The sequence below is a fragment of the Vulpes vulpes genome, chromosome 13 (genome assembly GCF_048418805.1).
Source record: "Vulpes vulpes isolate BD-2025 chromosome 13, VulVul3, whole genome shotgun sequence".
Classification (NCBI taxonomy): Eukaryota; Metazoa; Chordata; class Mammalia; order Carnivora; family Canidae; genus Vulpes; species Vulpes vulpes.
In genome coordinates, this window is record NC_132792.1 from 84,455,960 (window position 1) to 84,483,375 (window position 27,416).

The window sequence follows — 27,416 nt, forward strand, 5'->3', positions numbered from 1 at the left end:
ATCATAAATAAATAAAATTTAAAAAAAAAATTTAAAAAAAAAAAAAAACCAAAAAGAATCCCCACAACAGAGAATCTCAATTTTAGGAGAAATTCTGAGCGAAGATATTTGAAGAAGAAACTAAAAATAGTTTTTCTTTGACCAGAACTTTTCAATTTGATACATATTTTTTTTCCAAGTGTCACTTCTTTTTCTTTTTGTAAAGGTAACAAACCACACACTCAGAATACAATTCTTAAATGTGTTTCTTGTAAATACAAGAATGGGCAAAGTTAAGGTACATTAGTTATAGAAAGAATGAAATAAAGTACTGCATTTAGCGTCACATGTGAACTTAAGGCCTTAGTTACTTGTGATTTCAGTATTAGCAACAGTATATTTCCCTCATGCTTACATACACAAGTAAGCAGGCAGGCAAAGTAAAAATTTCTAAACATGTAAGGAATGAAGACAAACAATTTAATCTATATATTATCAATTAATACAGTTGGACTCTTTCAAAGTAACCGTTGGTAGTAAAATAATCTGATCACATTTGATACAGCAATTAAAAGAATAGAAAGTAGGTCTCCTATACAATCAGAGCATCTCCCAACACGTAAAGCAGTTAAAAAGCCCATGTATACTTTATTTTGCAGATACTGCCCAGACTACAATCTACCCCAAAACCAACATTTGCATAATGCATTTTATAAAATGCCTATCTAAAAATACATTGTATTTCATAATATTTATTACCAATATGGGGTGGGGAGGGAGATTTCTAACCTAAATACTAAAACCAAACATACATGAGACTATTCAACAGCAGCCTGCAATACAATCTTAGGATATGAAATTTCACATACATTTATTAAATAGCATCTTATGCTCATAATTTCAGTCATTTCAAATTAGGTCAAATTTTTTTTCTACAAAGTTTTCAGAAAAGACACTAAAGCTAGAGTCAGGAGAGCAGATATATTAGTTCCAGCTCTGCCTCTACCTACCTGTGAGACACAAGTTCCCTTAGTTCTTGGAAAGGCCTCAGATTCCTCAACTATACAACAAAGGGGCTGAATTAAATGAGTTCTAAGGAGCATTCCCATAAAACGGGATTTTGCTAAATTTTTGAGAACTAAAATTTTTTTTTAACTGTAGCTATGAAAGATCAAGCTTGATACTTATCACCAATAATGCTGATTATATAGAGAGCTTTAAGCCAAGGAATTACTGATTCTTCATTTATGGGACAAAATGCAAGACATTTTTTCAGCATGCTTTCCCAGTTATCAGAAAGGGAGGGAAATTTTACAATGACTGTAAAACGTTGGAACAACAGTGGAAACATTACCTGTAGTAGCATGCTAGTAATGGATAGGCATTACTTGTTTGTTTTTAGTAACTTTTGCACACAAGCAAGAGATTTTATAAGATACCATAGAGCACAATGACACAATACATGTGATCTGACAAAATCAAAACATACTCAAAATGAAAAGGCAACCAAAATACTTTAGGGAATATTTCACTCGATTATAATGTATACAGAGACCTGGGCCTAACATACTTCACTGCACCACATCAAGTCTCAAGGACTAGTTTCCCTTTCAGAAAGAAGTGCATCTTTTACAAAACTAACACCTATTTTCAGGAATCAAGAGTCACTTTTATTAGACTGCACTCACTAGAAAAAACTGAATAAATTGTCTCTGGTTCCAAACTTTTCTATGCTAGTACAAGTAAAATAAATGAAGACAGAAGATTAACTGTAAGAAAGGATCAGACCTAAAATTCATATTTATACTGAAAATGTGTTTCACATTAACAGGTAGATTTGCAAAGGATAAAGTCATTTTCCAAAAAGAAAATTCCCAAGGCTTGCTTAGTAATTCCAAATTTCCATTATAGAAATTTACTTTGAATGTCAGACTGGACAGGAAACACACCTACTTTTAACTATTATTATGAGATGTTTTAAAATAGAGGAGATATTAGGCTGGTTAAAAAGCACTGGACTAGAACCAAGGAGAATTAGTCTCCTTGAGAAGTTACTAGAAGAACCTGTTAAGAATGGGTAAAACAAATGCAACAGAGCGTACAAGGCATACATACAAACAGACTAAAATTATAGTCTCTTTATTCTCATGGGATTTCTTTATATAATCTTGAAGACAAACTGTGATCTTCCAAATTACCAAAAGTAGCCTGAAATGTTATCAATCCCTTTCCTTAATAGAATGAGGACTTTTAACTACAAATACTGTAATATTTGAAAGGGTTTCAATGCAAGATAAAATTATGCATAATAAATTTCAAATTACCATGGACTTTGTGTATCCCCGCCTAATGACACGACACACAAACAAGCTATCGAGCAAGATCTGTTAACAGTTTTATTTTTTTTTTATGTTAAATACCATGGTACCATGGGACAGGATTGTAAGGATGAAAAACTCAGTCAACAACTGCCTCACAAGGGATAAGAAAAATTCTGCCATGATATTAGCAAAGGTAAAGGAGAAAATTTACACTGTAAGAGGCACCATTTCCCCACAGAATACCTCTTGGCATTTCCTGAATAAGTGGGATTAGCAATCTAAATAAATCATATTTCAAGAGGTAACAGCAACAGATAAAATTTAAAGGGATTATTAAAATAACATTTACAAGACTCTGAACAATTCTTGAACTCTTATTAAAACCACAAAGAAAGAACAATTCTTTATTTATGAATTTCATAAAGGACTGAATGTGCAACTGACATCTGCTAGTGATGATCTGGTAATATACAATTTGTCCAGGAGCCGAACAGTTTGTTTTATTGTGTTTTCTAACCGTAAGAGATCATTAAAGGCAAAGCCTATATGACGCTGTACACAAAAAAAAAAAAAAAAAAAGTCACCGTGGGCCATACTACCAATGAAATGGTAGGTAAACAAATCTTTTTCTGGTCAAGAGAAAAAAAAAAAAAAAGCACTCTGCATGCTTTACTCTACAAGATGAACTTCCCTAGAAAGAACCCGATGAAAATGGCTGCAATTACGACAAGAAGGGAAGGAAGAGGACTGGCGACATTATCTCTGAAGGATGCAGCTGAGGTTGATCCAGGTTTATCCGAATGTGCTACCTTTCTGAGCCTTAAGCCTTCATCCTGAAAAAAATATATGCACAAAGAGGTTTTAAAAACAAATATGCATACAGTAAAACTGCCAAGCTACAGATCTATAGCCAGAAAGCAGATTAGTGTGCATGTGGCCGAGATGGGATCAAGGATTAACTGCTAACCAGCATTAAGACAACCTTCTAGGGTGATGGAAACATCCTAACACTGGAGTCTTGTAATGGTGGCATAACTCTGTAAATTTGCTAAAAATGACTGAATCGTACACTCACAGTGGGCATCTTAATGGAATATAAATGATTCCTCAATAATGTCGATTTTAAAAACTAGAGCTGAAAAATTTACTCCTAAAAAACTGAAAAATCAGGTATAACTATATTTATACAACAGGAAAAAAACTCCACAAAAATATGTTAATAAAAGTGCATGCACTTTTTCCATGGTGGCCCGCAATATTTTTATACTGGTTACCAAAGACCACCACGAACAAAGCTGTGGTCTGACAGGTTTGACACACTGCAGCCAGGGCATCCACACAGCAGAGGCACTGGGAGTAGCTGGCCAAAGGAAAAGACAGGCATTTTATAGGATTTGCAGGAAGGGGGAATTTCAGGATAAAATTTAAATAGCAAGTGTTTCGTTAAGCTCAAAGCAGAAGGTCTATGTGTAGAAGGGTCAGCACTGAGTCTTGACCGCAAAGGAAACACCAAATCCTGCTTCCTCAGAAACGACAAACTACAGCAGCTATGGAATGTTATATACAGAACTCACCTACCCCCCCCACTGGAGGCATGCCCCTAGACTGGAAAGGATGGCTGCTTCTGTGTGTCAAAGCGACTCAGATCCTCTAGATAAGATGGGCTGCTTGGTTCTTACTGGTATGATTTCACATAGCAAAGTTTTGGACAGTATGATTTTAGAGAACAAGGTTTCTCAGTAAGAAAGCAGTAATCACTCAAAATAGGAAGTTGTTAAGACACTTTACCAGCCACTGTGTGACCCTGGGAAAAATACTGATACCTGTTACCTAGGCAACTGGCTTTATCTGTGTCCATCATCCCAACCAGATGAATGACAGGGCAGACTGCTACTTCCTTACTTAGTGCAAGGTCATTTTTATTTTCTCACTTTGATTCCTCTAACATGCTCCGGAACACCAAATGAAAAAGTCCACCTCAGGTCATACTATTTGCAATTACTACATTCTCTGAGGGTTTGTAGGGTTTTTTAGTCTTTGTTCATTAGTCCTGCATGAAGAGAACACAGATTCTCAATCCCATCAAGAACTTTAAAAAACCCTCCTAGTGATTCTGATTTACTAGGTCTGGGGAGGACCTGGTATTTTTTAAAAGCTCACTAGGAGACTGAGATGCACAGCCTGGCTTAAGAACCACAGGACTAGAGGAATAAAAAGAACATATTATGATGGGCCTTATGTATGAAATGTTATTAAAGGGCCTGAAACGGATTCTATAAGCCAGTGATCTTCAAGGTTCTTTTATCTTTTAAACAGCAGAACACTTTTGCAAATAACATTTCCTACAAACAGCCAATGAAGGGGAGAGACCAGCATCCAAATCTCACCTCCCTCCTTGGGCACTCTTCCTATCCCTGCCCTACTTATGTCATTCCTACCATTTCCACTTCTACTCTCCTCTTTGCCAAGAGACAAACTGGCTTTTTGAACAAAAAAAGTACGGAGCATGCTAAGGAGCACACCTTTCATCAAAGAATAGAACTATGCCATGAAGTCATGACAGATAAAGTAAGAGTAACAACAACATCCTTAAAAATCTATGATGTGTGGATAGGTGTGAAATGAAAATAATTTTTCCACTATCCTAAGAGGCGCTGGGGGCCCCTGAGTAGTACTGTGAAAAAGAAAGAGACAATTATTTCAGCACAGATCAATCCAAGATACTGTGCCTCTGATTCACAGTATATACAGTTCCCATATACATTAACAGATGAAAGAATCAAATGTAAATTAAGTCACTTATTTTAGCTTATTTACTTATGTACATTCTTGTATCATCTACTTTGATACAAAAAGTTCCAAAGCCTAAAATGGCAATTTAAAGGTATTCACATCTTGAAATAAGGTACTACTTGTCAAAGGCAAATTATTAATACACTCTGCATATATTCAAATTAGTTCTCATTCACCCGTTCATCCACTTATTCATTCGAATGTATGAATGACTACTATATGCATGTGCTATGAATGTAAAGATGAATGAACACAGGTCCTTGCTCCCAAAGAGCTAGCGCTCACTGGAGGGAGAAAAACCTTTAACAAACAGGTACAGTAAGATGAGGAAGGTTTCATGGAAACAAAGGAGATAGCATTCCAAAACCATACTTCTTTCCTTCTGGGAGGAGAGATTCCTAGAAAAAGCTACACTGAAAAGATGACAAGAACCAAGTACCAAGAGAGAACCATGCATGCGTGAATGTGCTTATAAGGGTAGGAATGTGATTTCAGGGTGATCCAATCAGAAGAAAGAATTCAAGCTAAAGCAAAAAAGAGATCACTGATAGAGAGGCATCTTCAGGTTACTGTAGTCCAACACTGTCCAATATAAATAAAAGCTTCAAATGTGAGCCACCTACGAACTTTTAAATTTCTAAGAGCACATTAAGACAGTAAAAAGAAAATAATAAAATTAATTTTAATAATAAAACTCAACCCAATATAACCAAAATATTATTTCAGTACATAACAATACAAAAAAAAAGATTTTTTTTTTGGTACTAAGTCTAAGAAATCAATGAGTATCTTATACTCACAACACATCTCACTTCAAACTAACCATATTGCAAGTGCTCAACAGCCACATACATCCCTACTATATACGGGACAGCACCATTTCAAGCAATTCATATGACCAGGGCATCAAATGTGAAGAATGTTACAAACTAGAGAGGAAGCCAGCAATGCCACAGGCCAGATCACAAATAACTAGGGCACCTACTAGGAAAGGAACTTGCAGGCAATGAGTAGCCTTGGTAAAACTATGAAAAGAGGCAAGAGTGGGGAGCAAAGGCTAAGACATAATCAAATTGGGGAAAAAGAGAAAGAATTGACCAAGGATAAATTTAAAAACTGATGGATAATGTGCCTAATAATATTCACATATCCTAAGATTTCATTTAAATTAACTTATTTTCAAAAACAACTTACTCTCAGATGTCGGTTTTCTTCTGATAGTTTCATCATTTCTCCCTGAAGTCTTTTACATTCTTCCATGAGTTTCCTTGTTTCAGTATCGTTGAGTGAAACACTATGTGGTTTTGGCATGGGTCCATCTTGCTTAGAGGCATTCAGTGGAACAGTTTTGCTAGGTTCCAGATCATTCTGTATTATAAAGATAGTGACACTTTTTTAACTGACCAAAACCCCTTACAGATTTTTAACAAATGCAAATTGAAACTCCATATCTTTTTCAAAAAAAATCCACTTAAATGGAAATTTTTAAGGTTGTGATTTAATCAGAATTTTTTAAAATACCAAAGGTTACAGTCATTCATGAAAAATTTTAGGACTAAATGAATAAAGGTCAGCAGTAACAGAAGTCAAAATAAGCAGCCCACTCCCTCCTCTACTCCCAAAACCCTTCACACTTACCTCCACCACAGCACTTATCATATATCATAATAACGTATTTTTGATGTTCTTTCCTATAATACTTCAAAGACTGGAAGAGCAAGAGTCATTTCTTTTTGTATTTACCCCTAAACCCAGCACTTTGGCCAAGAGTAGTTATTCAATTTAAGTATGCTGAATGACTGACGCCAACCAAAATCCAAATATGAAGGTCATTTTCGGTACTCTGATTCTGCAATTCAAATGAGATTCTGAGGGGTAGGTGTGATATTATCATAATAATTCCAATGAAATAAGGAGACCACCTAAGAAAAACACTTAAAGAAAACCTAACTTCTATTAGTGGGAAAAATAACAAGGATATAAACACAGAAGGGGAGATAATGAACACAAACTATATCATGGTTTAAAAAAAAGAGAAGGGAGTTAATCCCATGCTCTTAAACTCAAACATAAATTAATTCTTTCAAATTATTACTGACACTGTACACTTTAATGAAATTCAATATGGAATCATAGTAGTACTTAAGACACTTTTAAAACTATAAGCTCTAAAACTGTGTTTCTTACCAACACTCATCCAATACAGACAAATATCTAGAGCAGTGCCTAAGTGTCCCAGGGCCTGTGGTCTAAAGTTCTTCAATATCCTTTACCCTAATGTCATCTATACTATCACATACACCATTACAGTTTAGTGCAACAAGTCATCTTTTTAACTAAAATTTTACTTGCTAGAAATCTAATGTCAGATGTTTTTAAAAAGTGCCTTATTCAGATATAACTTCTAACAAAAACATTTCCAAAATCAACTTTATGAAATTCCACAATACTCAATAATAAGATTGAATTATAGATTGATTACACATCTACCACACCATCCCAAGTCCCAAATTTATAAGTTTATATTAGTTCAAGGGGCAAACTATTATTTCTTATGAAGGGAATATGATTTGATCACTATGCCTAAACTCATGTAAAACCATATGTTAATATGCCTACACTCGTGTAAAACCAATATTGTTATAGTAAGGTTCTAATGTACACTATGTATTTGACTGTTAACATGCAGATTTTTCCATTTTTCTTCAGAAGCTTCTCAGCTGTGAAGGGTTTTTAAGAAACCTAACTTCCGATTTCATCCTCTTTTACAATACAAAAAGTTTCCCTCTTGCTAGCTTTCTTCTTCTTCACCCTATCTTCCCCTGTCCCAAGTCCATCTCTATTAGTAAGAATCTGTTCCAGATGTATATTGCTCTCCACCAATAATATTTCTTAATCCTTCTCTTAACAGTAATTAAAATTCATTTCAAAATGATTTTTCAAGTGTGCTCCAATTCTAACCTAGAAGAAGTCCAAATTGAGAAAAAAAGGGCAGCTCACTGCCTTCCTCTATAAAGATGAAAGCAACAGTCAAAAATTTGGCAACTAAGGAATCTTCAGGTTCTGATTAAGAATTGGGAAAAAAAATATACAAGAGAGTTGACTAAAAAATTAAGAAGAGATACATGAAGCCAACAAGTGAAGAGAAAAAAATTAAAGTGAGGAATCATCAAACTCTTCACAACTGGGTTTTTATTTTTAAATTAATTCTTGAAATTCCAGAGAATTTATAATTATGAGAGGGAGGGAGAGGAAACTACCAATCTCATCATTGCAACCCAACTATTATTTATGTATTATCTTTCAGTACTTTCTCCCATACACATTTTATAAAACCAGCATACACTGTAACACTTTTATCTTTATTTATATGTACATCTTTTCATCATTTTAAGTGACACAATATTTCATTAAATACTCTGTGTCTAAGTACAATTACTTAAACAGCTCACTCTTTTTTTAGACATTTGATGAGTAGCTTCCCACTCTGGAATTTTAAATAACATGTCAACGAGTATCTTCTCATGGTTGGCAGAATCAGATTTTTCACTGAAATTTTTCTTAATGTTATTTTATCAGAGGAAAAGAAATGTCATAAACAATTTGTGGAACACAAACATAAAGGCTAGATGCAAAAGACACAGTGAGGCTTAAAAACACATTTCAACAGTGAGTCAAGTAAGACATGAAACAAGTTACTTGGGAGTACACTTCTGCCAAGTATTATTGAGGCCCCCTACAAACCAGTCAACATACCTAGCGAATGCAATCTAATCTGTGTATATTTAAAGTATAAGCATAAATAACCTAACTTAACTGGAGATTAAAAAGGGGGAGTTAAGCAGAAGGACTGGTTCATATAGTAACCATGTGAAGAGCCTGTTGAAAACACTAAGGCTGCTTTGACTTAAAATATATACTCCCATTCAGGAGTTCCATTAGTGATGTTTGGCTCCAAGAAAACAGCTCATTCCTTGAGAGTTGCCTCAGACTGGTCCAGAAAGAGGAGACTAGTTGTTCTGAGAACCATGAAACAAGCAAACTAGAGGGATTCAACATGCTGTGACTCTTAGGAAACTGATAAATAGTAACATTATATTAACATTATATATAATACTGCAACTAGAATAAAAGGGCAGGTCAAGGCCATGATATCAAGATAAGAAAATATGCCACATCTTGTACATATTCCACTACTTTATATTATTTACCCTAACTGCAATAATCCCTTTCCATCCATGAGATGAACTTACTTCTGTATTCCTTTTTAATAACCTTCAGAATTCCAATTCCAACATTCTAAATTAGCCCTACTAGGGATAATTAGAAAAGAAGAGCAAGGGATTGGAAACAAAAGGGGCAAGGCAAAGTATTAAGGCAAAGCAAGTTTTTTTTGCAAATAAAGGCTTGAGAAGGACAAATTTTGAGCTAAAGAATGTATATATGAAGCTACATTCCTGTGACTATTATGAGTAAGGGATATAAATGAATATAAAATGGGAGGGGGAGGGAAACCTGGCAGACTCAGTGGAGAATACAACTCTTGGATCTTAGGGTTGTGGGATCAAGCCCCACACTGGATGTAGAAATTATTTAGAAATAAAATCTTCCAAGAAAATTATTTAATGTCTATAAAGGGAATTAAGATTAAAACTAAGAGCTATGGCATAAAATTTTTAAAGGCATAATTAAGGCCTTGACCTGGGAAGAGACAGTATTTGAAAAACAAGGTTACTGGAGACTTATTATCATCCTAAAAAATCAATTTACTATTTCTGTAGAATCATGATTCCCAGAAGTAATTAAAATCACAAAATCAAAAAAGTATTAGACATTCAGATAAAGGATCAAATTTTTTTAAGCCTTAGTATACATATTCTTTGCAAAGCCAAAATCAAAGTATAAGCAACCTGTTCAAACTATGGGGTTTCCTGAAGTTTCTAACAAGCAAAAAATGGTAAAAGGAATCATACAACAACCACAATAACAACCCAAAAGTCACCATTATCTTATTGACATGCTGTCACCTTGAGTGAATGTTAAGTACACATGTACACATGTATCTCTCTCTCTCTCTCTCTCTCTCTCTCTCTCTCTCTCTCACACACACACACACACACACACACACACACACACACACACAAGTTCAACTATGACCTAAGATCCTTAGAGTTTAACCACAAATTCTCCAACCTTGGGGCACTGTAAATAACTAACAATGGTTACCATTATTTGCATTTGATAATAAAACAAAATAATTTCATCTTTTTTTATTATATTAACAAATACTTGCCTGGAGATCAATGTTTGCCAGCTCCTACCTTTACTGCTGTATCTGCTAGTCTATTCAAATAAGCTCCTAAATCCTTTTTCAGAGAATGCTCCCAAAATCTCAATGACAGAAAAATTTATTCCAACTTCATAACAACGTTCATACTTATATTTGTCCTGCTCACTTCTGAGATTTTATTAAGTGTTCAACTTGTTTTTTTAGAATAGAGAATAGTTTCCGTGCATGATTTTTAAGTGATATGTGGTTCTACTGAAAATTTCAATTCCATCTACTTCACATAATACACTCATAATACCATGTGCTAAGTAACTACATTAAGGTAACCAGTAACACTAGTAAACTCCTATAGCTGTTGGCTCCCTAAAACAAACCTTCTGCTTCTCCTGTTTGAACACATTGAGTCCCCTGGGGTCATTCTTCGTATTAAAACTGCCAGGTGTTGGAACTGTGTTGTTGATGCTGCTCATTGAAGCGACAGCCGGAGCAGTCCCTGGTGGAGTTATACCCTGAGGTGGCATGGGAAACATATTCTCAGATTCGCATCAAACTGATTTCTCCTGCATGGTACTAGGAACAACTAACACAGAAATCATTAGGCTCTAAAATATTAACATTTTATTCAATAAAAGTGTATTATATAAAGGAGGTAACACTAATAACTATGTTAAAGCGGAAAGTACAAAAGTTTCTGTAGCTTTTTATATTATTTCCCAAAATTAGTTATGATCATTTTGAATTATGCTAATTAATTGTATAAATCTTATTAAATTCATGCTAGCCTCATGTTGTCCTAAAATGAACACCTTCTAATTTTGCAGCTCTTAAATTTTGTTGCTAATCAATGCTTGTCAATATCTGAAAAACAAGCACTTCATATTTCTTACCTTTGTAAACACTCAACCTGAACAATTTTTAAGTTAAATGAATTCTTTCCTCGAGGTTCCAAAACTACAGTATTTTATAAACCTCTTTTGTACTCAACAACACCCACCTTCAAACAAACACACGCATAAGCATGCACACATACACACATGCCCCTCTCCCAAGACCAATAAACAAACTTAAAGATGTATATAATATTCTAGTATGTCATTATCTCCATAGTTCTCTATTTTCTCAAATTCCTTTAATACAGGTGAAAATAGGATACCAAAAAGTTGAAACACACTCTGAAACAATACTTAGTGATATTTGGGTCACTCACTGTACACAACTGTGAGAACCCCATCTCAATAAATAATGCACTGTCCCTAAGTTCTTTGTCTCAACACAAAACAATGTATATTTAATCTTAATATGTTTTTGTATACGTAAGATCACTGAAATTTCTTGTTCTTGACAACCCATCAGTCTTCATTAAGATAAACTGATATTTTTTTCCTAGAAAATATGTCATTAACATGTTAGATGGAGGGCATAAATGAAATGTGATACATTAAAGAAATGTAGAAAATTTCAAGTAGAACTGGCAGCCTCAAAATAAACTGAAATTTTTTAACTGAACACAAAGAACAGGTGATAAAACATCATAAAATAACAAGCTCATTAAAACCACATTCAATCCTGAAAAAAAAAAAAAGAACACTACCACTAAATAGATATAATACAGTTGATAATAACTAGAAAGAGCTAATAATTCCAAGAACCCAACCCTACAAAATATAACGTAGTCAACACTTTAGTATCATCTGCCTCCACCTATCAACAATCCAGGGAACATGCTGAATGGCACTTGTTTTACTAACGCTGAACACAATTCAAGACTCCATGAGCCATTAATTTACTGAAATATAGGGTGACCACAAATTTTAGTATGCTTAAGAACAGTATTAGTTAATGCTTGTTTCCTGGAATAATTATTAATAGTACCTTCATTTGTAAAATAAAAGGGTTTCTGGAATCTTAGGTCACTCCATCTAAGATGCAAATCAAAGAATTATTTCCCCAAAAAATGCCCACTCTAACAATCGTTCAAAGTAAATTGTTTTGCCAAAAAAAATCATTTCTTTAAATTATAAAAATTTGAAAAACAAGAACTCAACCACTATACTTCTAAAGCTGGTACCTTTTTTTACCCTAGAAGACAACCACAAAATTTCAATCATTTGTTTATATATTCAGTATCAAGGTCCTGAAAAACCTAAAGAAATCAACAAAATAATAACATATCCTTTTCCACTGTTCTTAAGAACATATAAATGCCTAAAAACTAACAGCATACCTAAAAAGATCCAGATCCTCAAAAAGTATGATACATTTAGTTAATGTAATTAAATTAAACACCTATCTACTTCTTTTTGGGGCAAGATGGGTGAGGAGAACCTGGGGAGCAAGAGTGAGAGAACAGGATGGGGTGGTTAACTTAAATAAGATATACTGAATCAACACCATAAAGTTTAAGACCTCCTTATCTACACCAATTTCAAGAAGAAAGCATCAAGAACTCTGAAACCTGTATTCTGCTTTGAATACTAACCAAATTCTTCTAAGTGGACTACTAAAGATCAGAGATTCTAGTGACCGACTCTTTTTTTTTTTAAGAATTTATTCATTTTTTCATGGGGGGGGGGTGTGTGGCACAGAGACACAGGCAGAGGGAGAAGCAGGCTCCATGCAGGGAAAATATTCCATGTTCATGGATTGAAAGAATTAATATTGTGAAAATGTCAATGCTACCTAGGGCAATTTACACATTTAATGCAATCCCTATCAAAATACCATGGACTTTCTTCAGAGAGCTAAAACAAATTATCTTAAGATTTGTGTGGAATCAGAAAAGACCCCGAATAGCCAGGGGAATATTAAAAAAGAAAACCATAGCTGGGGGCATCACAATGCCAGATTTCAGGTTGTACTACAAAGCTGTGGTCACCAAGACAGTGTGGTACTGGCACAAAAGCAGACCCATAGATCAATGGAACAGACAGAATAGAGAATCCAGAAGTGGACCCTCAACATTATGGTCAACTAATATTCGACAAAGGAGGAAAGACTATCCACTGGAAAAAGGACAGTCTCTTCAATAAATGGCGCTGGGAAAATTGGACATCCACATGCAGAAGAATGAAACTAGACCACTCTCTTTCACCATACACTAAGATAAACTCAAAATGGATGAAAGATCTAAATGTGAGACAAGAGTCCATCAAAATCCTAGAGAACACAGGCAACACCCTTTTTGAACTTGGCCACAGTAACTTCTTGCAAGATACATCCATGAAAGCAAGAGAAACAAAAGCAAAAATGACGGACACCGAGGCTCCTTTCATAGTTTGGCTATTGTGGACATTGCTGCTATAGGGGTGGGGGTGACTGGGTGAATAACACTGGGTGTTATTCTATATGCTGGCAAATTGAACACCAATAAAAAAAATTTATAGAAAGCAAAAATGAACTATTGGGACTTCATCAAAATAAGAAGCTTTTGCACGGCAAAAGAAACAATCAACAAAACTAAAAGACAACCTACAGAATGGGAGAAGATATTTGCAAATGACATATCAGATAAAGGGCTAGTATCCAAGATCTGTAAAGAACTTATTAAACTCAACAGCAAAGAAACAAACAATCCAATCATGAAATGGGCAAAAGACATGAACAGAAATCTCACAGAGGAAGACATAGACACGGCCAACACGCACATGAGAAAATGCTCCGCATCACTTGCCATCAGGGAAATACAAAACCACAATGAGATACCACCTCACACCAGTGAGAATGGGGAAAATTAACAAGGCAGGAAACCACAAATGTTGGAGAGGATGTGAAGAAAGGGGAACCCTCTTGCACTGTTGGTGGGAATGTGAACTGGTGCAGCCACTCTGGAAAACTGTGTGGAGGTTCCTCCAAGAGTTAAAAATAGATCTGCCCTACGACCCAGCAATTGCACTGCTGGGGATTTACCCCAAAGATACAGATGCAGTGAAACACCGGGACACCTGCACCCCGATGTTTACAGCAGCAATGTCCACAATAGCCAAACTGTGGAAGGAGCCTCGGTGTCCATCGAAAGATGAATGGATAAAGTACATGTGGTCTATGTATACAATGGAATATTACTCAGCCATTAGAAAAGACAAATACCCACCATTTGCTTCAACGTGGATGGAACTGGAGGGTGTTATGCTGAGTGAAAAAAATCAATCGGAGAAGGACAAACATTAGATGGTCTCATTCATTTGGAGAATATAAAAAATGGTGAAAGGGGAATAAAGGGGAAAGGAGAAAAAATGAGTGGAAATATCAGAAAGGGAGACAGAGCATGAGAGACTCCTAACTCTGGGAAAAGAACAAGGGGTGGTGGAAGGGGAGGTGGGCAGAGGGTGGGGGTGACTGTGTGACGGGCACTGAGGTGGGCACTTGATGGGATAAGCACTGGGTGTTTGTTATATGTTGGCAAATTGACCTCCAATAAAAAATTTTTTTTTTTTAATCTGTATGTCAGAATTCAGCTCCCTATAGAATTTTATCAGTTTATTTGTAGTAAACTAACAAACTATCTAAGCATAACACCATTCCATAAAATTTTAATTTCCTAACAGGCCACCTTCACACTAAGCTGAAAATAAACATACAGAAAAAGGATGTTAAGTAATTTTGTAACTTTATCTATGGATCCTAGAAAGAAACCAATATGTCAAAGATACTAAGGTTTATAAACAGTTTTATCAACTTCATCTGTAGACCATACTGAACTGGAAATGGCAAAATACAATTACCAATAGGGTATTATTACCACATTAATAAAAAGTACTATAAATATGTACTATATGTATTTATGCATTTTTATTTATGTATATTTACAAATATGTATGTATTTACATATATAAAAGGTTTTATCTTTGTTAAGCATAGTTATTATAGTAAATAAACAAAAACTTTATATTTTGTACCCTAATAAACACTTCAGATTTGGATACTTTGAGGCTTCCTATTTTCCACAAAAGATGAGAAGCAACATTGAACAAATGACAGAAAAAGTCACATATCAACTCTGACAGAACTGGATGTGTGCCAGGCTGTACTCAATTTAAGTATATTTCTCAATGATGAAGATTTATTGTAGCCATCTGCAGATTAATGGCACAAGAATGCATTTTAGCAGTAATAACCAGTGTTTCCCAAAGCATATTTTACAGAACACCAGATATTCCACGAGAATTTAATTATACTACATTAAGTACAGAAGAAATTCTGAGTTGAAATATATTTCCTTTATTCAGGGCCTTTAATATACATATTTGCAATGCGTTTACGGGACACACAGTATACTTGTAGCATTTTTTCAAATTCATTTGACTACAGAACCCTTCCAACCCAATATACTTTGGGAAATACTGCCTTATAAAAACACAACTGTGTTTCAGCTCATCTTTTTAAAACATACATATTAAGCTACTAAGGGCACCCCTAGGCTGTAAATAGTATAGGTACAATTTTTTTTGAACATTTGAATTACATGAATTTGAAATACTGATATGTTAAAGTATTAAAAGTTTTATTATTATATGTGCACAACTTGAAATGTGAATTCCAAATACTTCAAAAATATCCATCAAAGAATCATAATGACAAGGCTAGCGAGTCATCTAAGTCACTATATTGCAAGAGCACTTCAGATGGTTCAATGGGTACCTGTCCATTCTTCACAGGGTCAGTGCTGGATTTTACACACTTTAAGTTATCCAACATCTTCAAGAACATAAACCCAACTATAAAATATAATCACTATCGTAAGAAATAAAAGGATACACATCATCCTATGTGCTGCTGACATGATTTTACCATTAAAATTTTATCATTTGAAGAAGTGTCTTCAAATGACAATCAGGTATCCATTCTAATTTTGGCAAAAAGAATGCTCCCAGAGAAATTGTGACAAAACTAAAAATCACTGTTTTACACCAGCGCTCAGGCTATGGTCCTCAAATACCATCTCCTACTGAAAAACTCCAGAGCTTCTTGAAGAACTGAATGATTCCAGGTCTGGCCTGGAAATATCTTACCATATTAGATACCAAGAAAATTCCCAAAGACTACCACAGTAAAAAGATTCAGGAACCAACCTGAGGAGCCTATTCGTCACTATGAACACCAATACTGGTAATAACTGAACGGGGTTGAAACTCAAATATGTTTAAGTCCGTGAGTTTATAACAATGTGAATGAGGGTAGAAAGAAAGGGAGGGAAATTGGTTGACTAATCATATCCCAGGGATGTTTGTGACCAAGTCATTTTTTGAAAACTGTAACTAAAGAGAAAGGCATTTATCCTGCCTTTATAAATCCTACCACTGAATAACCAGATGTTAGATGAGTCCAATTTCTAAGCAAATATTAAAACTAATAAAATGAAGTCAAATGACAAGATAACATTATGCAATCCTAAAATAATTAATGAATCTAAATTATACTTTCTCAATTTTGGCCTTATGGATGTTTTGGGCCAGATAATTCTTTATTGTGAGGGTTGTCTTGTGCACTTGTCAGGGCTGAGCAGCATTCCTGGTCTCTATCAACTAGATGCCTTCAGGATCCCTCCCTCAAAGCTGTCACAACCAAAAATGCCTCCAGACATTGACAAATGTACCCTTAGGAGCAAAAATACCCTAGTTGAGAACCACTCACTCACACATTGCATACCAAAGGTCACTAACTTCACAAAAAAAACAACCTGATATTATATATTGAGAGAATATATCACCACCCACAAAGCAGTCTTGCCTCTCCCTCACAAGTGAAAATAAATCAAAAACTTACCAAACCTCTAGACCCAATTTTAGGATATACCAGAACAAGAAAAGTTTTATGACACCACAAGGATGTAATCAGCAAAATCCAGTCTATAGGGAAAAGTCTATAGGACAAAGTTAGTCTCTTTAATAATTAATTGGGAGGGGGAAAAACCAGAAAGAATCTATGGATGAAAAGATTCAGGAAACATATCATACAACAAGCAGTATGTGGACTTTATTCTGATCTCAGTTCAATCAAATTGAAAAAAAATTTTAAATGGCATTTGTGAGACAACTTCCAATCTGCCTGAATAGTTTGGTACTAACAATATTACAACAAGCTTTTAAAAGCTTGTTGGCGAGAATGTGGAGAAAAGGGAACCCTCTTACACTGCTGGTGGCAAAGCAAGCTGGTGCAGCCACTCTGGAAAACAGTATGGAGGTTCCTCAAAATGTTAAAAATAGAACTACCCTATGATCCAGCAATTGCACTGCTACATATTTACCCCAAATACACAAATGTAGTGATCCAAAGGGGCACCTACACTCCAACGTTTATAGCAGCAATGTCCACAAAGCCAAATGTTCCAAGAGTCCAGATATCCATTGATATAATGAATAAAGATGTGGCATATATATATTTTTTTTTCATACACACACACAATGGAATATTACTCAGCCATCCAAATAAGTGAAATCTTTCCATTTGCAATGACATGGATGGAACTAGATAGAGGGTATTATGCTAAGCGAAATAAGTCAATCAGAAAAAAACAACTTTTATATGATTTCACTCCTATGTGGAATTTAAGAAACAAAACAGAGGAATATAGAAGAAGGGAGAGGAAAATAAGACAAAATCAGAGAGGGAGACAAACCAAGAGAGACTCTTAATCATAGGAGACAAACTAAGGGTCGCTGGAGAGGAGTGGAGGAGAGTGGGTAATGGGCATTGAAGAGGGTGCTTGATGTAATGAGCATGAGTGTTATACAACTGATGAATCACTGAACTCTACCTCTGAAACTGATAATACACTCTATGTTAGTTGAATATAAATTAAAAAATAAACTAAAATAAAGGCTTAATGATAGTATTGTCATTAAATTCTTTTTTCCTTTTTTCAAAGTTCTTCTCTTTGAGTGGTATATATCAAAACAGTTCCAGATAAAATTATATTACATCTGGGATTTGCCTTAAAACAGTATGTGGAAAGTTCTTCCAAATAAAACGTTTTAAAAATCATTATCCTTAACAGTTACTCCTTACCATTTAATTAGGTAGTAACTGAACCACAAGCCCATACAGTTCGATTAGCAGAAATATATTCTTTAGCTAGTTCATGTAGGCTCAGAATCAGACAGGCTCTGGAGTACTTTGGAATTATACTGAACAGAATTTGGGTTACTAATAATACCTGCTCTGAAAAGTTCCAGGGCCAAACTATTTCTGCTCATGCTCCATGATATGGGACTCCAGAATCTCCTCCATTTAGTATTTATTCAAGGCCTTTAACAGACCCAAAAACCGCTTTCTTGGATTACTATGTATACTTGGCTATTCTCCTCTATGGAGTGCTTAAAATGCCTAAGCCAACTACCATAGCTATATCGTTTCCATCAACTTCTGGATCCATTTTTTACTCTTAATCAACAATATCAAATACTTGGGTTCCAGCCCTTTTCAGACTATAATCTCAAATTGCTGTATAGAGTAAAATATTAGTCCAGATGAAAGACAGTCAGCTCTAAATATGTTTATTAAAGAATTGTAAAAGATGACATAAAACTCTTAAGCAAGAAAATATCCAGATGTGTTTCTACTCAATTTTACTCCAGGAATATATCTGAAGAAAATGAAAACACTACACCAGAGATATCTGCATCCCCATGTTCACTGCAGCACTGTTTACAATAACCAAGACATGGAAACAGACTAAGTGGCCACTGACCAATGAATGAATACAAAAGTTGTCATGTGTGACATATATATATATAAAGAAAATGGAAAATTATTCAGCCACAAAGAAAAAGGAGGTCCTGCCATCTGTGACAATATGAATAGGCCTCAAGGGCACTATGCTAAGTGAAATAAGTTAGAGAAAGACAAAACTGTATGATCTCACTTATCTGCGAAATCTAAAAAAAACAAACACAAACCTATGGAAAAAGAGATCAGATTGTGGTTACCAGAGGGAGGGGACAAGGATTTGGAGGAACTGGCTGAAGGTGGTGAAAAGATATATTACTTCCAAATATGAGACAAATTAGGTCCTGAGGATATAATGTACGGCATGACGCAATACCTAACACAGGTGTATGGTATTATCTGAACGTTCAGACAGTAAACCCGAGAGTTCTCATCATAAGGAAAAAAACGTATTTTTCATTTTTTTGTATCTAAATGGTATTAATGGATGCTAACTAAACTTATGCTAGTCATTTTACAATATATGTATTTTAAACCATTACAGTGTACATCTTGAACTTCTACAGTGCTGTATGTTAACTATATCTCAATCAAACTGGGGGAAAAATATATATAATTAGTTGACCAAGACAACATGTGCTTACATATTCTTGGTTCCAATAATAGCTAGGCAAGCTATTGGCTTTCTGGCAGTACAGGCAAAAGAAAAAGTAAACTCTAAATGAGAAGCATCAACATGCCCATGAACCCTCACTTTCCAATAAGGATATATGTATTCATATTTTATGTTTGGCAAATACCTCCATATCCCTTTAAAAGGGCATTATTAAAAAACACAATAAATAATTTGGCTGACACTTATTTACCATTGAGGGACTCTATTTATCAGCTTATCCTAAATGAGTAAGTGTAATTGAGCCCATGTATTTATCTAATCTGTTAATTTACTTTTCAATTGGGCAAATGGCTTCCAGTCAACATAACAGTCATGCCAGACTGTAATCTAACTGTACACAACATCTCTATTTAATATATTATTAAATATATTTAATTTTTAAAATTATTTTGTATATTAAGTCACTAAAAGAATAAACCTATTTAACTTTTTCAGGTCCCTCCTATATAAACCATAGAAAAAGACTAAAATCTGCATTTCAAAAGGAAATAGAGAAAGTGACAACTCATTCTATACATTCACAACGTTCTAAACTACACATATATTCCTCAGTCCTCCACACTGTATTTGCATCATGCTAATCAATAAGCAACATAAAAATTATTTACTAAGAAATAAAATCAGATGGATTTTTGACCAAAATCAGCAGTGAACAAAATACCTGGGAATAGCCTGAGAATAAACTGCTTGTCTATGTACATTAAATCTTTTTATTCCCAGACTGCCGGTATACAGTTGTCAAAAACTGGTTTATGCCTATTATTTAATTATATTTATGCATATATGTGTCTTATTCTAAAGAACTTGAAATTATTTTAAAGTGGCAAAAATTTGGGAAACTTAAGATATTCTTCTCCATCATGAAAACTGTATACCTAACAGTGCTTTTCTTCTTGAATGGACTAAATGTTCTAAAATGAAAAAATGCATATACAATTTTTTTAAAACTTAAATAAGCACTAAGCCTTATAATGTAGAAAAACATCACACAACCCAAAAAGGCCAAAATCAGAAGAAAAATTAATCTCAAAGTAAGTAAGAACTTAACAGCTTCCAATCTTCTCATTTTCCTACTTACCAATTTATCATTTTCATTGGGCATTTCAAATACACATCTCAATTTAGAATCCATTAATTCATCGGGTTTCGCCTCTTTCCACTAAAAACGAAGAAAATAAACATGAGACACAGAAAGTAGGATTGTGACAAACAGGTTTAATACCTCAAGAGACAACTAATAGGTTTCACTTTAGGGAATAAGAGTAGCTGTTTGGAGCAGGGGTGGAGTCTGTGACTGAGAGGAAATGAATGCAGTACTCTGTCTGGATCACCCTGCCACTGTTATCTGGCAATACCATAGAACTTTTTATATAATCCTAAAGAACCCTACTATCCCCATTTGTTAAAAAAAAAAAAATCACACTAACATCTCTAGAGACTGGAGGACTTTCTTCCTAGTAATAGCATTTCAAACTCTAAGAAATACTATTTCAAAATTCTTTCATTCTTGAAATTAAATCAGGATTATCTATAACAGATTTACAAATTTTTTTAAATTAAAACATTAGCTTTCGCAAATAACTATATAAAACCCACAGTTTAAACAACATCCCCTAAAATAAATTCTGTTCCACTTCTATACTTACCACAGCTTCCATATCTGAAGTGTTTGGTGGAGCAAAAATTGTCTGTACCATAAACTTGTGTTTACTCTTCTCATTGGGATCATAGTCAAAAGGCTGTAGCATTACTAAGTAAGAAGAAAGATACATTATTTTGTGTCTTCTGCATTTGCTTGCTTATCTTTCCTATTCTTATCCACTAATATGCAAATTTAAAAAAAAAAAAAACGAAGGGTTCAAGAAACCTAATACTGGATCGTTTACACTAAGGATCCAGAATTAATTTTTTAGTTTCCAGCTACTTTAACAATCCACAAATTAAAGCTATTTAAAAAATAAATATAAATTTATGATTGTCCCCTCTGAATTTAGGTTTGGGAAAATTTTCAAAATGTTGCCAACATTAACTATTATAATACCTGTAAAGTCAGATTAAAATCTAGTAAATTGTCTACTGAAACCACTTATAAATAATATAAGGCTTCACTTGGTACTTAGTGATATCTTTCAGAATTAGACAACAGTTGGGATACCTAAAGGAGAAATTAAAAGTTAACTTCAAAACTCATTACTATATCTTAGTGTTCTAATAAAACTAATTTTTCAAAAATAGATTTTAAATAAACACCTATTCAAGACATGTATCTATCTGTTTAAATCTGATTTTAAGAAAACAAAGTATACAAGGAAAGGTAAACTCTCATCATTTTCAGTAATTTTCTAGCATCCTAATAATTATATTCAAATTTTTCTAAGCACTCAAGGTTTTCAGTAACCTTTAAGAAAATCTTTAGAGGCTCCTTGTAATTAGAAGTGATGTGAAATTTTGTAATATAAATTTAATAAAGGACTATAACAAATCTACAGTTAAACAATATATGTACATGGCATCATATAAATTATTCTCCTGCTCATATGTAAATTACTCTTAAAATATATCTTCTATATATGTAGTCAAAACCTTCAAAAAGACAAACACAATTAAGCAAATATGAGAAATACCAATTACATAAGAAAATTATATTTCCGGGGCGCCTGGTGGCTCAGTGGTTGAGTGTCTACCTTTGGCTCAGGTCATGATTCAGGGGTCCTGGGATCAATTCCCACATAGGGGAATTCTGCCCCTACCTATGTTTCTGCCTCTCTTTCTGTGTCTGAAATGAATGAATAAATAAAATCTCTAAATAATTAAAAAAAGAAAAAAAGAAAATTGTATTTCCAAGGTGTATCTGAGATGTCCATTAACTCCCATCAAGGCTAAAAAATTTTTTAAAGGGACAAATACACAGCAGAAAAAAACGCACAGGATAAATGCCTCAGAATCCAGTAAAGCACAGTAAATGTCCATTAATGCCCTTCACTGAGCAATCACTGTAGACTCATCACTAGGATTTGAATAAAAAGAAAACTTAAAACATAGTTGTGACTTTATGAAAGTTTTACTGTAAGCTACTGCAGACATGTAACAAAAATTAAACAATCTTAAAAAGATCTATAAATATCAAATTGAAAGAATCCATAAAACTAAGTGCTAAAAAGAGAAAGGAAAAAAAGAAATGAGTATGTAGTACAGAGAGTCACTGAAGGAAAAGCTGCTAAAGGAAGGAAGTACAGTATGAGTGGCTCCTTAAAAAGAAAAGGTAATACAGTAAAACGAGCTAAATTCTGACTGGAGAAGAATCTGAGGACACTCTATGTAAACAGTAACTAGAATATGGCTGGAGTTTTTAATACAGCCCGGTGCTCAACAAAAGGGGTTTATGAAGATGAAATGTTCTGAAAAGTACAAGTTGACCCCTAAACAACAGAGGGACTCAGGGTGCCAATCTCCCACACAGTTGAAAATCTGCATATAACTTTGGCTCCCCCAAAACCTAAGTACTAACTTAAGCCTACTGCTGACCAGAAGCCTTACCAATAACATAAACTGTGGATTAATACATATTTTCTATGCTGTATTATGTACTGTATTCTTATAATAAAGCTAAAGAAAATGTTATTAAGAAAATCATAAGGGGGCACCCAGATGGCTCAGTCAGATGTGTGTCCAACTCTTGATTTTGGTTCAGGTGTGATCTCAGGATACTACTATCAAGCCCCACGTTGGGCTCCAGACTCAGTGGGAGTCTGCTTCTCTCCGGGCTCATACACATGCTCTCTCTCAAATAAATAAAACCTTTTTAAAAAAGTCATAAAAGAGTGGCGCCTGGATGGGTCAGCTGGATGAGCATCCAGCTCCAGCATGATCTTGGGGTCTTGATATTAAGCCCTGACTTGGGCTGTGCTCAGTGGGGAGTCTGCTTGAAATTCTCCCTCCCCCCCTCCCCAGCTCAGGTGCTCTCTCTCAAATATATGAACTTTAAAAAAAAAAAAAAAAGAAAGAAAGAAAAGAAAAAAGGAGGAGAGCCTGGGTGGCTCCATCAGTTAAGCATCTGCCTTCAGCTCAGGTCAAAATCCCAGGGTTCTGGGATCAAGCCCCATGTTGGGCTCCCTGCTCAGTAAGGAGTCTCCTTCTCCCTCTGCCCCTCCCCCCTGTACTCTCTCTCTCAAATAAATAAAATCTTTAAAAAGTAAAAAAATAAAAAGAAATTTTAAAAATCATCAGATTTTTTTAATTACATACATTTACAATACTGTACTGTCCTTATCAAAAAAAACCTGCATGTAAGTAGATCTGTGCAATTCAAATTTTTCTTAAGATATACAATAAAAGTTCAGCAATCTAGAAACCTCAAAGAAAAAGTAATTCTGAATAGTTTTACAGATTCCTAAGGATAAAACTAGATGTACCAAAAAACTACTTTTAAACACATGGATAGAAATAATTCTATCTTCTTCCAACTTAGCTAAAAGACTTAAAGATTTAGAGACCAACTTCCAGAATGCATGTACTCACTGCTTTATCTTCTTTCCCATCCATCTTTCCCATGAACTTGGACAAACACAAACTCTATAAGTCCTTCACTGCCTTTGTAGTAAAGTTCTGCTTCTAAGTACCCTTCATGAGCTTGCTGTAAGGCCCTCCCTCTTTGTAAAATTTGGTGTTTTTAATCTGCTGTGGATTTAAAAACCAGGAAACTGATACAGAATTAGTATCTTAGGAATACTTACCAGGATCACTCAGGTATGTTTGTATGTTTTGTTTTGTTTTTAAACATATACATGGCTTGGCCATGCCCCTAGAGATTCTGAGCTAGGAGGGGTCCCATGTGTGCTCCTGCTCCACCTGTTATCATCACACACTCTCCTATCAGATGGATTTCACAACATACAGTGAATGGGAGGTAAGAACTACTGCTAGAAAGTAAGAGTAAATGGTCTCTGCATTAAGCCTAAAAGGTTCTCCTCCCATAATTAAGATATGTTCTCATACTTGTTTCCTATTTCTCAGCTATGTCAGATATTGTTGTTAAGGAGCATTGCCTTGGGAAGTCTGACAGAAGAAAGGAAGTTTATAGAGGGTATTAACTACGGCACCAGCACAGACCCCACAGCAAGAGTAAGCAATCCATATGTGGAGGGAACCAAGTATACTCTCTGGATTACAAGTAAACACAAAAGGGAGTCATAAAACTAAACTTTGGCATTTACAATGACAGGCAGAAACACTCATCTAATTTGATACAATCAGCAAAAAAGAGGCACTGTACATTTTTAAGACAGGATAATACTTGTATAGCTGCACGAAAATATGTAATAGCCAGAGATCTGAAAAGAATCCTCAATCACAAAAATGGTGTAATATCTCAAAGATAAAATAATAAGGGCAAGAATGCGGTAGGGAGTGGCAGAAATAAAGGATATAAAAATTTTAAAGTGACAATTATTATTTATAAATTGACCACAGACATCCCTAACCCCAATCCCAAGATAGGGGTAAGAAATGTTCTACAACAGTTAGCATACAGTAAGATAACAGAAGGATGTCACTAAAGGCAAGCCAGAATAACAAGAACTATTTCTCTCCCTCCAGGTGAAACCCTGCTAATTATAAGCAAATTCAACATAACCATAAAAATATCAGAATTCAGTACTGTTCCCATCCAGAACCTGATGTGCTACCTGAAACAGTCACAGTCGACCCCGGGTCAATGATCCCACTGTTAGGCCTCACGCAGTACCGACGAGGTGCTGTAGTCTTCACCTTGAAACACACTTTCCTATCAGATGGATTTCGCAACTTAAGATTTGTAGTGACTACATCTGTGAAGGGGCCTGTAAGATTTAAAACAGAAAAAAATGTTAATTGGATTCACACATACAAATAATTCAAAACTGAACGTACATAAGCTCAATTTTATTAAAGTATATGTAGTAAGTCTGTGACCTAACTGTATCAAAAGACTAACAGTACTTTTATCCAGGCGGTAGACTTACAAATGACTTCTATTTTCTTCTTCATTCCTTGCTATATTTTAACAAAATTTCTATATGAACAAGTATTATTTCTACCAAACAAAAAGTATTTCAAAAGTTTAATTTATGAAATAAGCCCACAATCATATTCTCACAGTGTGCTCTTACCACGTTATTAAAAAGATGAGGTTTAAAAAAAAATAAATTAAATAAATCAGATAGATAGATAGATAGATAGATAGATAGATGAGGTTTTTCAGTGGCCTGCAAATCAGTCCAAGTCTTCAAATTCATTTTACCAAGCAAACTGCAAAATTCTCTACATCTGAAGATACATCCAATGACAATAGTACTCTAGCTTCACACCTCTATTAGGTTTGATTCATTCACTCATTCACTCACTCACATATTTGTTAAGTGTTTATTAATGAGCATTATGTCAAATGCTTGAGATGCAAAGTTTCTAAGCTTAGTGATATACGCAAACATGAAATTATAAAACAAAAAACCCAGAAATGTAATTCACTCCCACCTGAATTAAGTTAGTCCTAAATTAGTATAACCTCATTTTTTAAAAAAGAGGGTAAAAGGAAAAATTATAGCCATTTTTTATCTTGGCTGAAGAAAAGCTTGTAAGCACTATGTAAATTAACTTAGCAATAAAATGAGTACCTTTTATTTTGGGCACAGAAGATAAACTTAAAAGTATATCCCTAGAGGAAGCAATAACTACACAATTCTAACTAACCCAAAAGCAATTTTATTTTTTAAAGACGTTATTGTTTTTTAAGATTTTCCATTTATTTATTTGACTGGGCGGGGGTGGGGGTAGCTAGCGCTCCCACAAACAGGAGGAGCCAGAGAGGGTTCAGAAGCAAGTTCCCCACCAAGCAGGGAGCCTGATGCAGGGCTCAATATCCCAGGACCCTGGGATCATGACCTAAGCCGAAAGCAGACACTTAACTAAGCCACCTAGGTGCCCCCCGAAATCAATTTTAAATAGTTTTCAAAGCAATCAGGTTTTTTTTTTTTTAAAGCAAAAAGGCTGAAATCAAAGACTATTATAGAGGCTATCCTTTTTTAGATAAACAAAAATAAATATGTCTTTTATAACTTTATAGTATTGAGTCCAGATTGAGAAAACAACTCTACTAGTTTCTCATTTAGCTGAATATTGGAAAACCGCCTAAGACAAAGGTTTGAACAGGAATAAATACAGTCAAATGAAGAGACGCATTAGGAAGACGCATTAGGAGGGGCCCCTGGGTGTTTGAATCAGTTAAACGTCTGCCTTCGGTTCAGGTCATGATCCCAGAGGCCTAGGATACAACCCCACATCCAGCTCCCTGCTCAGCGAGGAGTCTGCTTCTCCCTCTGCCCTTCATTGCTCCCTACCCTGCCTCTGTTTCTCTCTCGAAAATCAAAATCTTTCAAAACAAAAGGAAGAGTGCAGGAGACGAAAGCAAACAGATCTGCCTAATGCAACCAGAGGAAAACAGACTTCAAAGTTAACGCCATTAAAAGGTACTTATTTCAAGTCCTAAGGAGTGAAATGATTTAAACCTACACTTAAAATTTTAAGTGTGGGCAGCCCCAGTGGCTCAGCGGTTTAGCGCCACCTTCAGCCCAGGGCCTGATCCTGGAGACCCAGGATTGAGTCCCACGTCAGGCTTCCTGCATGGAGCCTGTTTCTCCCTCTGCTTGTGCCTCTGCCT

The 27,416-nt window shown here is 35.0% G+C and overlaps 1 protein-coding gene across 2 annotated transcripts in view; it reads right to left on the reverse strand.

The window, feature by feature from the left end:
* Nucleotides 1-227: 227 nt before the first annotated feature.
* The window catches only part of VAPA (VAMP associated protein A), a 46,484-nt gene continuing 19,295 nt past the window's right edge, over nucleotides 228-27,416 (reverse strand). Inside the window, exons 2-7 of one of the 2 annotated variants that reach the window (XM_072734873.1) lie at nucleotides 25,408-25,560; nucleotides 21,370-21,473; nucleotides 20,802-20,882; nucleotides 10,758-10,892; nucleotides 6,288-6,461; nucleotides 228-3,133 (exon numbers count right to left, since the gene is read on the reverse strand). In XM_072734873.1, coding sequence (XP_072590974.1) covers nucleotides 2,975-3,133; nucleotides 6,288-6,461; nucleotides 10,758-10,892; nucleotides 20,802-20,882; nucleotides 21,370-21,473; nucleotides 25,408-25,560 — 806 coding nt within the window. In that variant the 3' untranslated portion in view covers nucleotides 228-2,974. The remainder of the gene's footprint in view (nucleotides 3,134-6,287; nucleotides 6,462-10,757; nucleotides 10,893-20,801; nucleotides 20,883-21,369; nucleotides 21,474-25,407; nucleotides 25,561-27,416) is intronic. The other variant, XM_026005958.2, reaches the window with a different exon arrangement.